General features: G+C 54.5%; 1 protein-coding gene across 3 annotated transcripts in view; it reads left to right on the top strand.

Moving 5' to 3' along the window:
* The window catches only part of PLEKHM1 (pleckstrin homology domain containing, family M (with RUN domain) member 1), a 60,056-nt gene extending 45,314 nt beyond the window's left edge, over positions 1-14,742 (top strand). For 2 of the 3 annotated variants that reach the window (XM_011940155.1, XM_011940157.1), the window contains 4 exons: positions 3,768-3,961; positions 9,066-9,129; positions 9,648-9,805; positions 10,989-13,066. In XM_011940155.1, the coding sequence (XP_011795545.1) occupies positions 3,768-3,961; positions 9,066-9,129; positions 9,648-9,805; positions 10,989-11,100 (528 nt within the window). In that variant the 3' untranslated portion in view covers positions 11,101-13,066. Of the gene's footprint in view, positions 1-3,767; positions 3,962-9,065; positions 9,130-9,647; positions 9,806-10,988; positions 13,067-14,582 lie in introns of those variants that run through there. The other variant, XM_011940156.1, reaches the window with a different exon arrangement.
* The last annotated feature ends 917 nt before the right edge of the window (positions 14,743-15,659 follow it).

The raw sequence follows: 15,659 nt of genomic DNA, 5'->3' as shown, positions 1-15,659 counted from the left end.
GATAGATAGATTAGCTACAAACATAACTGCTTAAGGTACCAGTGGATAAATGTTAGATAAATAGATAGATAGATAGATAGATAGATAGATAGATTAGCTACAAACATAACTGCTTAAGGTACCAGCAGATAAATGTTAGATAGATAGATAAATAGATAGATAGATAGATAGATAGATAGATAGATAGATAGATAGATAGAAAGAAAGAATAGATAGAATAGATTAGATAGGGAGATGGATGCATGGCTAGGTGGGTGGGCAGGTAGGTAGGTGGATGAGCAGGTGGCTACATGGATGGGTAGGTGAATGGTGGATGGGTTGATGGGTAGGTAGTTGGGTAGATTGGTAAATGGGTGGATAGGTAGGTGGATGGGTGCCTGGGTAGGCAGATGGGTAAATGGTTAGGTGGATGAGTGGATGGGTTGGTGGGTAGGTGGATGGGTGGGTAGATGGGTAGATGGGTAGGTGAATGGGTAGATGGGTAGACGGTGTGTATATGGCTGGGTGGATGGGTGAATACGTAGGTGGATGGGTAGATGGGCTGGCCAGCAAGCTGGCTATACCTTGGAGCAGTCATCCTTGCCTTTGCCAACCCTATGAGGCCCAGATGACTGCACCCCCCTGCAGGCCCTTCATGGGCATATTTATTTCATGTTTTGAAAAGCACTTTTTCTGTGGCTCCCCCCATTATTAAGATAATACATGGTTATTGTTTAACATTTTAAAATTACAGAAAAGCCCAAAGACCAATCAAAATTCTGTGTCGTAACCCAGAGGTCACCATTATTAACATTTTGGGGTATACCCTTTTCTGTGCATTTATTGACATATGCATCTATTTTTTATAAAGTTGGGATCAGACAGGACTCATACTGCTTTATAAGAAGCTTGGTTCACTTAATATTATACCTGGGGTATAATACTAATTTTTTATGTTCACCAAATGCTTTTGAATAAGATGTACCCTAAAGTCTTTCAGAATGTTCCTTTTCTCCAGCTGAACTTAGCCACTTTCCTAGCTATGTTACCATGAGCAAATTAGCTTCAGCTTCCTCATCTGTAAAAGGAGGATTAACAACAGTGTCTGTGGTGGGGCTGTTGGGAGGGCAGGTGTGGCAGTGTGTGCCTGTCAGTTAGAGCAGTGTCCTTTCTCTCCCTGGGGCCTATCACACCTCCTGCCTATTCACCCACCCATCTCCCTAATTCACTTGGTCAGTGTCTGCCTCAAGGGGTGCAAATTTGGTTTTCTTCCAAAGGCACACATTTCTATTAAGACAGACACAGAAACACAAGGAAGAAGCTGTTTGCTCCTCTGGAGAGTCAGGGCCTGCCAGCTATGTAGTCTTGATGTGTGGCTGTGTCCTCATCATAGTGCAGGGAAGGCGACTCTTTCAGTCAGTTCTACCTCAGCCTTCACCTCCCTGGGATGGGGAAACCCCGCAGAAGTTGGCTTCATTTTGATTTTTTTGTTGTTTGCCTTGTCCCCACCCCTGCTCTCAGCGTTGAATATTTAACCATATAGAGGAAATTAAACCTCAAAATCACCAAAAAATGCAAACAACCCTTTGATCATAAAACACGCTCACTATTTACAGGACCCTGATACTTCCATTGAGCCATCTCCTTATTCACTGCCCTCATCCTTGTGCCACTTCCTTTTCTAACTAGAAAAGTACAGTTCTTCTCTAGGCATATCTGAGATCAGGAAATCCTCAGCTTGCTCTCCCTCTCAAAAATTGCTGGCCTAGGAAAGACAGGGAAATTCAAGATAGAAAGTGGCCGTCCCACGGGCTTGGGGCCTTATTGTTCACCGTTGCTGTTCTGGCTGACCCACTTGTGCTGAGGCCTGGCTGGTACTGACAGGATGTCAGCCCCGGGGTGAGGCTTCTCTCTGTCTGTCTCCTCCATTCCCACAGGATAGGAACAGTCGCTGGGGAGCACAAAGCCCCTGCCCATCCGCAGTGCTTGGCAGTGTTCCGCACACATTCCTGTGTGTTATTTCATCAGAGCCTCACCCAAGGCCTGGGGCCAAGTAATAGGAAGAACTGAGTTAGGGTTACAGAAGTCACCCAAGTCACCAGGAGTTTGCCACTGGGCTCTCCCTAGGTTGGGGGCTGGTACCTCAGGGCCCCAGGCGATGGGAAAATAAGAGGTTGTCCATTGCTGGGGGAGGTGAGAGATGCTGGTGGAGCTGGGAGACAAGACGTCAGAGGTCCCCTCAGCCCCCAGATACAGGGGTAGGTCTCCTGAGGGCCAGTTTCGTCCCCCAGCCCTCAAGGGGACAACAGGGCCACACCAGGCACTCACACAGCAACTGATAGCAACACATTTACTGGGGATGTGCCACCTGCCAGGCCCTGTGCCAGGAGCTCTCCTGGAATACCTCTTAATCTGAATTCAAAATAATCCCATGAGAAAGAAGCCTCGGTCCTGGGCTGACATCCTGCCGAGTGCCGGGCCTCACCACTAAAGCAGCAGCAGCGAACGAAAAGGCCCCAAACCAGTGAGCCTTGGTTGCTCTCATTTTCCCCATTTTACAGATGAGGAAATTGAGTCACAGAGCGGGATAAGTTTCACCAGGTCATATAGGTATAAAGTGGTGGAGGCAGGATTCAATTCTGTTCTGACTCCGAAGCCGGACTTTTTTTTTGCCTACACAATTTATTAGAATTTGAAAACGTTGCTGGATAAGACAGTCAAATAAATCAATTTCATTTCTATACATCAGCAAACAAATTACTATTTTATAAGATAATCATTTATAATAGTATCAAAAACAAAACAACCAGAAATAAAATATGTAATGAAAGGACTAGTTAAGATGTTAAAGATCTGAGCTGGGCCAGACTTATAACCACTATGCACTTTTTGGCTGTGGAGAACGGCTCCTCCGTCCTTATAATGCAGCGAGGCCACTGCAGGGGAGGGGGCTTCTGGTTAGTGCAGCAGCCTGGTGTTCAGAGATGACACCTCAGCTCAGACCTGACAGGTTCTGCGGGCAGTTTGTATAAGCCACGTTAGCTCCTCTAAGCCTCCGTTTCCTCATCTAGAAAACGGGGACAGGGACACCCTCCGTAACGGGTTGTTCTGAGGATGAAGGGAGAATGTGGTCAAGTTCCTGGCCCAGTGTTTTGCAAATAGTAGGTGCTCGATTATTGGCATTGGTATTAGAATCAGGCCCAAGGGTAGAACCTTCAACACCCTGTCAGCCGGGAGAGACTGAGATGGATCACTCAGCTGCACACGGAGCCAGCCCCGGTGTTGCTGCTGGTGTGAGCTGAGGGAGCTCAGGGAAGCCTGTTGGTGAGCTGTGTCTGATCTGTAGCTTCCTGTGGCTGGAGCCTGACTCAGCCCGTCACCTGGTTCCTGAGTCAGGGCACAGAGGGGAGTGCCTGTTTCCTTTAGTGGGGGGAAATGGGGGCTGGGAGGACAGGAAAGAGTGGGAAGGATCTGTGAGGCCCAGAGGGAGGGGGCGTTACCAGAGCAGTCCCTCCCTCATCTCAGCATGGTTGGGGAGGGGGCAGCGCCCCTTGCCATTAAAGGGAGAGCGGGTTTGGGAGTCAGATAAACTGGGTTCAGAGCTTGACTGTACCATTTACAAGCTGGGTGACCCTAGCCAAATCTCCTGATCTCCTTGAGACTCCGTTTCCCATCTGTAAAATGAAGATAGCCTCTCAGGTAAGTGAGCAGGTCATGTGGCACCTGGCCGGGCAGTGCTCACTGAACAGCCATTCCTTCCCATCCCCAATGTCTGGTGGTACCCCCAGATCTGCAGACAGGCCCTGAAGTTTCTGACACAGATCCGGGCCCAGCCCCTCATCAACCTGCAGATGGTGAACGCGTCTCTGTACGAGCATGTGGAGCGGATGCACCTCATTGGGAGGAGCCGGGAGCAGCTGAAGCTCCTGGGGGATTACCTGGGCCTGTGCCGGAGCGGCGCCCTGAAGGAGCTCAGCAAGAGGTGAGCAACCTCTATGTGCATGTGTGTGTGTGTGTGTGCACATAAACACACATACGTATATGTACATGTACACACACACGTGCACACACGTACACACAAATGCATAGACATGCACACACATGCACATGTGCACAAATGTACACACATGCAGGCACTCGTGCACACGCACACACACACACACAGGGCAGGGCCCAGGGCAAGGCGTCCACCTGGAGGAAACCTGGGCGGAGAGCTTCGCATTGGGCCTGGGAAATAATCACATCTTTTGGGGGTGATTTTGGGGTTTTGTTCATGTAACCATTTGTTTACTCAAAAACATGGACTGAGAACATGCTAACCACTGCACACCTGGCGAGGCATGTGGGCTCCAACACTGAGCAGGGCAGAGCCAGGGCCGACCCACCGGAAGCCTCTGGCCTGGCAGGAAAGACTGGTGGGAAAGTCAGCAACTCCATCCGGGGGTGAGGGTGAGAGGGAGATAGGTGGGAAAGTCAGCAACTGCATCTGGGGGTGAGGGTGAGAGGCAGGATGTCCTGGAACCACAGAGGCTTGACATCCAGCCCAGATGAGAGGAGGACAAAGCAGAAAAGACTTCCTGGAGGAAGTGACTTCTAAGGTGAGACCTGAAAAATTAGGAAGAATTAGAAAGGAGAAGCAAAGCGGGAAACAGCGTTCCAGACAGAAGGAACAGCACGCACAGGCCATGAACAAAGGCACCGTCGGTGGAAAGCCCAGAGAGAACTTTGGCTATGGTGAGGAGGGAAGTGGGGAGTGTGGCGAGAGGCAGGCGAGGGCCAGATGTCCCCACCTCTTCCTCGTCCCAGCCACTCATCTGGCCCATGCCAGCTTCCCTCCTGAAATTCTCCAGAGAAGACATGATCGGGGCAGGGCCCTCAGGATGCCCTTCAGGAAGCTTCTCTCACCAAGGGCCTGGGGCCTTTGGTGCTCAGGAATGGGATGTGATGCTGGGCTTCAACAGGGACTCAGGTCTCTCCATTCCTGTCATAAATGCTTCCTAGTGCTCAGGTCACAGCCCAGGCCATAGTCTTCCCAGGGCTGTGCTCTCCCAGCACCCTCAGGAGGGCAGACCTCATGTGGAGAAGCCTGCCGGTGCCTACTGCCCAGCATGGGCTTTGAGTCCACCTCTTCTGGGTTTCTGGGGGCAGGGACCAGCTCACAAGCCCCTCCAGGTTCCTCCGTCTGGCCTTCCCTCCCCACAGGGCTGGCCTAGAGAGCGCCTCTCTGAAGACTGCCTCTTCCACCCTGGCTGCAGTGCTCCCAGAGCCGGGCCACCTCAAGGCCAGGGTGTGCCCCGAGCAGGGGCTCTCAAGGGGTGCTGCAGGGGGCTCTCCCCTAGGCAAAGAGGAGAATCTGGCCCCACAGCTGCCAGCTGAGCCTTGGTCTCCTCTGCAGGGCCTGAAAGAACAGAAAGCCCTCTGGGGACCTACCATGTGGGACCCTAGACCCTAGAAGGCTTCACCCCTGAAGGCTCTGCCCATCCCAAGCATCCGAAGGTGACTGGGTCTCCACCTCTTGGCAAGCGCTGACTCACTCCCTACCTATGAGAGTCCAGAGAGACTGTCCTCCTGCCCACCTAACCAGGTGGTGAAATCTCTGGGATCGGGTGGGGCCTCATCACCCTCCTTGGTCAAGGAGCCAAGTACTTGCACAGGCCTGCAGCCCTGTGTAGACCAGGTGCCTGTGGGGTGGGTTGTGGGCCCCAGCCCCATACACCCGTCCGCACCCTGCTGAGAGAGTTTGTTCATTGGCTTTACTGACCTGTCTCTGCGGGCACCAGGGGCAGCCCTGTCTCTCTCCCTGGCCCTCCTGCTTCGTCCCTGGGCAGCAGCGCTGTACTCCTGCTGTGTGTCCAGCCTGCTTCCCATGGGCAGGGGAAACCGTATGGGAGCCCCCCACCCACTGTGCATCAGGAAAGTTGCTTCACTTCTCTGGGTCCAGCATTCCCATCTATAAAATGGGCCAGTGATTCCTCCATTCCTGTGGCCTCCTGAGTAGTGGTGAGGGCTGCATGAGGGACCCAGAGTCTGGGCCACAGATGGCCCTGGGTTAGCATTGTGTGTGCCCTGAGAGCACCTGATCCAGCCTTGGCAGGGGCCAAAGGAGCTTCCAGAGGAGATGGCATCTGAGCTGAGGTCACGCAGAGTTCTTTTCCTTTTTTCTTCTAAAATGTGTTTCTTTACAAAGGTCAGTGTTTCAAGTGAAGGGCATTTATGAAAGGGAATAAAGCAGACCATTCAGTCAGCCCTTATCAGAGCCCACCACGACCTGCTTCTGCACCTCATTCCATCCACACACACATGTTGCCACAACACCAGTAGCATTGTGTGTCTGTTGAACTGGGGTTTAGAAAAATGAGGAAAGAGTAGAAAGGGCAGGGGAGAACCTGGCTTTCCTGGCTAAGGGACCGGTAGCAAGAGGCTGTCCGGAGCACAGCTCACTGACGCCCTTGAGGGGCTCTGGGCAGCTGGGCTTGGGGTACAGGGGCCAGAACTCAAAGGGCCCTCGAGGCCTTCGGATTTGATCTGCTACTTGTGGGGAACCATTGAAGGGTTTTGAGCATGGGGCTATCACTTCTGATCAACGGCTTAGAAAAGACCACTCTGAAAAGACCAGGCACGGTGGCTCACGCCTATAATCCCAGCACTTTGGGAGGCCAAGGCGGGTGGATCACCTGAGGTCAGGAGTTTGAGACCAGCCTGGCCAACATAGCGAAACCTCGTCTCTACTAAAAATACAAAATTAGCCGGGCGTGGTGGCAGGTGCCTGTAATCCCAGCTACTAGGGAGGGTGAGGCAGGAGAATCACTTGAACCCAGGAGGCAGAGTTTGCAGTGAGCCAAAATCATGCCACTGCACTCCAGGCTGGGAGACAGAGCGAGACTCCATCTCAAAAACAAAACAAACACACAAAAAGACCATTCTGGCCCCAGCAGAGTGTAGTTGGTGAAGGGGAGAGCCCTGGGTGGCAGCTGGTGTTAGTAATTAACACCAGGGAGCTGGGCCTGGACCAAGTCAGCCAGAGGGAAGGTTGAGAGGAGGAGAGGGCTGAGGCATGGGCAGGTCTTAGAGGTGGGACAGGAAGTCAGGGAGGAGCTGTCCTGCACTAGTGGCAGCTGCCTGGCCGGATTCTCTCCAACAGACCTAGGACCTGACTCCAAGAGCCAGAGAAGCCCCTGAGAGTGTCCTCTCCAGCCCTTGGGAGGAAGCCATCACAGAAATGCCCCACACCCTGTCCACCCACCATACCTCGGTGTCCCTCCCAACGGCCAGGGAGCGGTGGGTAGAGGAGGAGCCAGGGCTCAGGAGGCAGGTGGCACCCAGGCTCCCACCCATGTTCCCCCGATCTTCCAGCCCTTGCCTGGCCCTCTCCTTCCCCATCACTTCATCGGTTCCAGGAGCTAAGATTTGACCTCTCCCCTCGTTTTCCTCTCTCCTAGAGAGCCCTCCAGATTCCTGTGGTCTTTTTCCCAGCCTCACGCCAGAGGACAAAGAGGGTTCTCCTCATTGTGTGGGTGGAGAAACTGAGGCCCCAAGTAGGCCTGGCTGTGCCCTGGTGCACGAGAGTTTCTTTCCTGGAGGCCAGGAGGGGAAGTGGCCTCTCACCCCTGGGCCAGCACCCTCTCCCCTCTGGCCTTGACTGAGCACTGCGGAGAAGCCAGTTGCAAGTCCTTGCTGAGAGGGTGACAGGCCCAGGGCACAGGGGCTCCCAGAGCTTCCACGACTATGGTCAGAGGATGGATGGCAAAACTAATTCTCCATCCAGATCAGCCCACACTCCTGCCAGCTCAGGGCCAACCTATGTCCCCCCTGCCTGCTGTGTCCCATGTTTTCTTGGTGACAAATGGCAGCTTCCCTTCCTAGAGTGCAGGAATTTTACTGGGGACACCAGCATGGTAAACTGAGGGGCCAGTTGGCATCTTGGCCTATATGGCTGCTTGGTGGGACTCACCGTCTCTACCCTGGATTGGGCTCCCCTGGACCACAGCTGAGGCCACCAGCTGGGACAAGGCCAAGCCCCCATTCCAGATGCTCCACAGCTTGCACCCAGGAGGCCCAGACCCAGGGCTGGCACCATCCTGTCCCCAGATGTCTGGGGCATCCTGGGGCAGGTTCCCAAGCATCCTCTGACTTGGAGTAACCTCCCACCACCAGTACCCACACAAACACACACAGCCAGGCCAGGCAGGTTTTGCACCAGGGGACTTTCTGCAGATGTTTCCTCTCCATCAGGATGGGGCCCGCTGGATCCCTCCCTTTGGTGTGGTGGAAACTAGAGCTACATTGGCGGCTGAGCCCTTGTTCTCTGCTGCCCCAGCCACCTCTGAAATGGGATCTGCTATACTTAGGACACGTCTCAGTTGCTCTCGTGTAGCACTGAAACCAGACACTTGAATGTCTGTCCCTCAGCCAAACCAGGGGCCAAACAGGAGGGCAGAGGCCATATCCTGTGCATTACTGTCCCCAGCACTGTCCCTGGTATGTAATGGTGGCACTAATGACAACAACCTGCATCTCTAGGCATTTGCCAGGTAGACAGGGGTGCAGGCTCTGGAGCCAGGCCCCTATGTTCAAACTCCAGCTCTCCTGCGTACTAGCTGTGTGACCTCAGGCAAGTGATTTAACCTATTTCCTCTTCTCAGTTGGGATTGTGATAGTACCAGCCTCACAGGATTATTGTGAGAATAGAATGAATGAATGCGTATGAAGCTCTCAGCCCAGTTCCGGGTCTAAGGTTCCAGGTGTCTGCACCCATCCTCCTCCTCATGATTAATTACGTGTTTACTGTGAGCTCGGCACCAAGCCAAATGCTTTAAATAAGTTACTTAATCCAGACAACTCCATTTCCCAGAGAGGGAAACCCAAGGTTCAGAGAGGTTAAGTAACTTTCCCAAGGTCCCACCAGCTAGTTAGTTATCTTGAAGACCAGGCCCCAAGCCCAGGCAGGCCGAATTACGCTCCTAGCCCCTGCCCTGCCCAGGTGGCAGGTGTCTGTCTGGTGAGCAGCGCCAGGGGAATGAAAACAAACACAGGTTGGCCCGGGTCTTGGAAACCGCTCTAAAGAATCACTTGTGTTTTGTTTGAAGGCTCAACCACAGGAATTATCTCTTGGAGTCTCCGCATAGGTTCAGTGTTGCTGACCTCCAGCAGGTGAGAGTGTCCTGCTTCCCCCGCCCAGACCTCCAGAGAGACTTCATTCCGGGAGAAGTCAGCAAGGAAGACGGGAGGGGGTGTCTGTAGTTTACTGAAGACAGCAGTCTGCAGCTTTTCTGCAGCTCAGGGTGGGTTGCCCTGCTGCCCCAGCTTCCTGGGCAGGGACGGATACCCCCAGCACCCTGGAATAAGCAAGCACTCCAGCAACCCCAGGATCACAGGAAAAGAGTTTGGAATACTCCTTTCCCCGGGGGGAGGGTTCAATGGAATCGGGTCTCTGTGAATCCCATTAGTCCTGAGTGACCTCAGTGCCCACGGGCTGGACGCTGGCACTGCTCAGCCTGACTCAGGGAGGTTTTCTTTTCTTGCCCACGTGGAAACTAGGGGTAGAAGTTCTCCAGGCAGGGTGCCATGGTGCCTCAGTACAGGTGCTTGGAAGGCCTGGGGCCTCAGTTTACCAGCCCCCCACAGATCGCAGACAGGGTGTATGAAGGATTCCTACTTGCCCTCCGCAGATTGCAGATGGGGTGTATGAAGGATTCCTCAAGGCCCTGATCGAATTCGCCTCCCAGCATGTCTACCACTGCGACCTATGCACCCAGCGCGGCTTCATCTGCCAGATCTGCCGGCACCACGACATCATCTTCCCGTTTGAGTTTGACACCACAGTCAGGTATGTGGCACACCCAGCCAGCCGTCTCCCAGCCCCACCCTTCCCCACACCCACAGCCTGGCCCAAGCACTCAGGGCAGCAGGCCTCGCTTTATGGGCAGGAGCATATTGAACATCGGCTTTGTGCCGTGCCAAGGGACAGTGCAGTTGTTTGGGACAGCCCATGCCCTGGGCAGTCATGGGCAGCTCCGGTCCAGCTCAGGAGACAAGACAAGCTTTCCCAGGACTCCTCTGCCTCTACAGAACCATCTGTCTTCCTAGAGGTGGCTGCCGGCTCTCTGAGTGGAGCTGCTGAAGCCACAGTGTATGCATGGGTTGAAGAGGATTGTATGAGTTACTGCCCTGCACTGTTGGCATGAGACCAGGCACAAAGTGGGCACCTGGTGGGTGGTACCTGCCACTGCCACTGCATCTGTTGCTGAAATGATCACTCTTGTTCCCAGTTATTGCTCATTATCAGCAACCTCTCAATGGAAAAATTTGTCCAGACTTCCTGCAACCCATGTGGGAGTGGAAAACTGAACTGGGAACATTAGTTCTTTTTCTGTCGGTGTCCACTGGCCGGGATTCAGCCCTGAATGGGCCTGGGGCTGAGTTTTTAAAATTATACCATCTTGGCCGGATTACGCCTGTAATCCGAGCATTTTGGGAGGCCGAGGCAGGTGGATCCCTTGAGGTCAGGAGTTCGAGACCAGCCTGGCCAACATGGTGAAACCTCGTCTCCACTAAAAACACAAAAGTAAGCCAGGTGTGGTGGTGGACACCTGTAATCCCAGCTACTTGGGAGGCTGAGGCAGGGGAATCACTTGAATCTGGGAGGCAGAGGTTGCAGTGAGCCGATTTCATGCCACTGCACTCCAGCCTGGGCAACAGAGCAAGACTGAAAAATAAATAAAATAAGTAAATGTTGTTAAAATACAGGCAAGAAATCTTTAATGACTCTCAAGCAGCATTTATTAAAAAAATGCAGTAGGACAGAGAAAATCAGTGTGCATTGTGTGACATATCGGTAAGCACTGTTTCGAGAATCTCCTGTTCCGGAATGGAGAGGTACAGTGTGCGTGCATGGGTTACACAGTACGTCACAGCCGTATCGTGGGTTCTGGTCAAAAGCACTGGCCAGCGTGGCCACAGGGCAACCTCCAGCCCAGCCAGCACCAGCAGGCGTGCTGCTCTCTCCCCAGGTGTGCCGAGTGCAAGACCGTCTTCCACCAGAGCTGCCAGGCTGTGGTGAAGAAGGGCTGCCCCCGCTGTGCCCGCCGGCGCAAGTACCAGGAACAGAATGTTTTCGCCTGATGCCCATCTGCTGACCCCGCTCTGAAGGCCGAGGGTGAGTGCAGCTCAGCCATCCCAGCTGGGTTTGCCATCAGCCCAGGATACTCACCATGTCACAGCTGTGTACCCTTGTCAGGAAGACCCTCAGATGTGACCAGAGCACCGGCCTTCCAGAGAAAGCCCAGGAAGCCCCTGTGATGTCCCCTGGCCCCCTCACCACCCCTCTGCTGCAGGATGCGTGGCCACCACCAGATGCTCCCTGTCTCTGGGCAGACAGGGTCTTTTACTCACCAGGCCCTGGCTCACCAGCGTCCCGACACCTCCGTTAGGGCTGCCCAAACACTGTGGAAAGGAGGCTTGGGGAGCATTTTCAATTCCACATTCCTGATTAAAAGGTCTAGTTTTTTAAGGTGGGTTTTTCCCATTCATATTTCAACAGAAAGTATTTTTTTATTCGTGACCCTACGTGAGTCACCCAAGAAGTCAAGACATTCTCACCCCCAGTGGGTGCACAGGAGCCACTCAGGCCTGGCCTAGAGGCAGCGGGTGGCTGGCGGGCAGGCCACTGCTGGGACAGGGCCTGTGGGCCCACCCAGTGCCTTTCCTTGGCCCTCACTGCCAGTGCCAAACCGCCCCTCAGCAGGGCAGGGCCAGTCCTGGTGACCCCGCTTCCTCTCTGTCTCCTCTTTACTCCTCACCCCAGTGCGTCTCGCCTGCTGAGCACACCCCTTTCTCAGCGCCAGAGCCCCTAGCTCTTCTCTAGCCTGGGGCCTTGGTCCCATTAGGAGGAGAAATGACTGGAAACCAGCACTGTCAGCACTTTGAGCCCTCCTCGGTTTAGGGAGGGTCACCGTCTTGCCCACCCCCGATCCCCGTGCCCTCCTCACCCCTCTACAGACAGGGGCGCTGCTGCAGATGCTCCAGGCCCACCTTGGTGGGTGCCCGGGGTCACACTCTGCCTGACTAACCCCTGCCAGGGCACAGATAGGCAGGACCCCAGAGAAGGCAGGCAGCCCGGCCCTGCACTGTGGAGAAGTGACCTGGTCCTTTGCCCTAAGCTGTGCAGGGCGTGCCGGGGAGCTGCCCTGTGGATACAGCTGCCGCCTCACAAAGCCATGAATTCCCGAAGCATCACTGAACTTGCCCAGCCAGGACACTGGAGACTGAAGAACTTCCCCGGAGCAGGACTGCCTTTGAAGGGGCCTTGGGGCTGGGGTGGGAGCCTGGAATTGTTTTCAAAGCGATGTTCAGACCCTCCAGGCTTTGGGGAAATGTGGGTTTGCTGGTGTCTCTGTCGCCATCCTCCACCTCTCCTGGACCCAGCAGGCTCTCAGTCCTAGCTGTCTTACCTGTGCTCAGCTTGGAGTCTGAGGCCTCAGGTGGAGATCCGCATGTCACTGTCAGAGATGAGCCCACCTCCACCCTTCCCTGGGGGCGATCAGCTGCTGAGTCACCCACCCAGCCTTGGAGCTGGATCCCTGTGCATCAGAACAGAGGCGGTGGTGGCAGGCAGGTGGAGGCTGCGCACAGCTTCTCCCGGTCATGGCGCACACCTGTGCCCAGACGCCAACGCCTCCTAAGCCAGGAGCTGGGTTTATGCACCGCCATGGCCCACATAAACCCTCCACCACAAGCCGGGCCTAGTCAGAGCCCTCATTGCCCCATCCCTGAGTGGGCAGGAGCCTGGCCTGGGGAGGGCTTGGGCCTGTGAGGATTCTCTCTGAAGGTGCCCTTGGAGGCAGCACGGTTGAGGCCCTGAGGGGCCCATTCCCCAGAAGCTGCCAGTGTTTTCTGATGCGTTGACTCTTCCTGCCTCCCCTCCCTCAGAAAGGTAGTGCCCACACTATTTTTAAAATGTTATTTTATGCAATACACTGTTCCTAGTGAGTGGGGCTCTGGCCCTGAGGAGTCTTTGCAATGTATTGAAGGAATTGCTGCCATGTGAGTTTTGAATGATTTTGCAGTAAAGACCTGATCTTTCTCATCACTGGTCTGGCTTCTGAATTCTAACACTGCCACTGCCTGGGAGGAGACCACCAGCCATCGTTACCATCTGTCAGGGGCCCCTACCCTCCTGTTAGTCCCTGGCACAGGGGAAGGCTTGGGAGGTCCGTGACAAACACTTGTAGGCAGAGGGCTTGCATGCCAGGAGTGGGCAGGGAGAAGAGAGTAAGAAAGCCACCTTGCCAAGCCCAGCAGTCAGGGTCTCTGGGGAGGTGTACTCACACTTGTATAACAACTCAAGCTGATCCCATGCCGGTGACTTCTTTTCCTGTGACTTAAATGTCAAAGCACAGACCCTTGACACTGGATCATGTGAAATCTCAGGATACAGGGGACATTTCTCAGAGGAGAAATAAAGGAGAGCTGGGGCTCAGGAAAGATGGATTATTTAAGCAGAGTCCCTGATTCAGGGCTCATGGTTTTAGGGCTCAAAATGACTTTTACTTGGCTGCTGACCTTCCTCAGAAGATCCAGGAGAAGCCCAGGGGATCCCTCCAAGGGGAGGCCCACACCACTGTCCATTTTAAGAACAGGAGCAGGAAACAGACTAATTCTCAGGGAAATCAGGTTGCAGTAAAATGGAATGGAAACAGACAACATTCAGGTCTGTGATTTCCTGTCCTTGAAGGTCCTTTTCAGTTTACAAGGTGGCACCCTCTGCCCATCTAGGTGCCCCACCTTTCCCCAAGGGCCTCACCTCCCTCCAGGACAGTAGATGGTAGGCCCAAAGAAGAGAAGAGAAACTGGGGGAAGGAGGCCCAGTGGAGGGCCATGGCATGTGACCTGGTGCTGCCCTGCCAGTGGGCTCAGGCCCTCTCCAGCCTCAGCAAAGCGCCTCTGAGGGTACCTGTATCCCTTTCTCCCCTCCCCCTTTTTTTTTTGATACAGAGTCTCACTCTGATGCCCAGGCTGGAGTGCAGTGGTGTGATCTTGGCTCACTGCAACCTCCACTTCCCGGGTTCAAGCGATTCTCCTGCCTCAGCCTCCTGAGTAGCTGGGACCTCCCCTTCTCCTCTTCTGCCTGAAGGAGGATGGGTGGTTTGGAGATTCCAATCCAACCCCCAAGAGCTTATCGTATAATTTAAGTAGTCATAATAGCTGATATAGCTGGGCATGGTGGTCACACCTGTAATCCCAGCATTTTGGGAGGCTGAGGAGGTTGGATCATCCAAGGTCAGGAGCTCAAGACCAGCCTGGCCAACATGGTGAAACCCCGTCTCTACAAAAATACAAAAATTAGCTGGGCATGACGGTGCATGCCTGAAATCCCAGCTACTCAGGAAGCTGAGGCAGGAAAACCACTTGAACCCGGAGGTGGAGGCTGCAGTGAGCCGAGATCGTGCTGCTGCACTCCAGCCTGGGCCATGGCGAGACTCCGTCTTAAAAAAAAAAATAGCTGATATATTGTGTGCGCTGGGCATGTGGTAAGCACTGCTTAGTGGACCTCATTTAATCCTCCCAATAATCCCGTGAAGTGGGTGTTACTATCCCGTTGATAGGAAAGAAAGCTGAGCTGCAGAGATAAGGCAGAGCTCCCAAGGCCTACCAGCCGCCAAGCAGCAGAGAGAGTGGGGCATCATACCTGCCTGACCCCACCAAAGACCATCACCACTGCAGCCGCTGCCTGGCTGTGCTGCAGACGGGGAGGCACCTAAAAGGTAGGGAGGGAGAGAAGATTCTTCAGCCACTATTTTCTAAGCATGTCGGGCACTAAAGACTGATGCTGAGCAAAGACCAATGCCGAGTTCTGCTGTGTGCCTACCCTGGAGGGTCCCAAGGTGCCACCAAGCCTCAGACACACTGAGATTCTCAGAGGAAGTGGGGACTCCCGGGTGGGCAATGCCTAGCAGAGGCAAAGATAGAGAGGTAAGGGAGTTCCAGAATGAGCGTGGCCAGATTCAGCTTCCCACCCAACCCTGGGCCCCCGGGAGGTGGTGTCAAGAGGGGCCATGGCCTGGGATGTGGGCCCTTCTTCCTTCCAGAACACTGGCCTGAATCAGCTAGCGCCCGGCACACACAGCCAGGTCCACAGGCACAACTGTCCCTTGGGGCTCCTGAGGGCAGGGGGTCTGCTGGGGCTGGGGCTTGTAACGTCTGCAGTAAGTGCAGGCTCAGATCAGGGCGAGGCTGCTTGTCCAGAGAGGCAGAAAATTCCCAAACAGAAAACCCCCAAGGCGGAGGACCCTGGGGCTGGACTCCTGGAGGTTGTTCTGAGCTTACCCTGTGGACGGATTGGAGGGTGGCCCCCCTAACCCACAAGGATCAAGAGCGGGTGGGGGATGGTGGGAGGGCAATCTGGCCAGGAGAAGCTAGGGGGAGGCTCCCGCCCTCCCCAGTCCCACTGTCTCAGCCCCGCGGCCTCTTCCTCCCTGGAGACAGCCAGGTGTGGCCCAGGATCCCGGGAAGTGCAGGGGAGGGAATGGCGTCTTCGCTCGTCAGGCGCTGGCCCGGCCCAGAGGGGACAGGAAGCCAGGACACCGGGGATTGTCTCTCGCAACCGCAGCCCAGCCCCAGTCCGGGAGGAAGTTCTGCCGGGCGCTCTCCGCCGGTGCCTCCCTGGTTATATTGTTGAACAG

The sequence above is a fragment of the Colobus angolensis genome, unplaced genomic scaffold, assembly GCF_000951035.1.
Source record: "Colobus angolensis palliatus isolate OR3802 unplaced genomic scaffold, Cang.pa_1.0 Scaffold187, whole genome shotgun sequence".
NCBI classification, from domain to species: domain Eukaryota; kingdom Metazoa; phylum Chordata; class Mammalia; order Primates; family Cercopithecidae; genus Colobus; species Colobus angolensis.
This window is presented reverse-complemented; position numbering and strand designations above follow the sequence as displayed.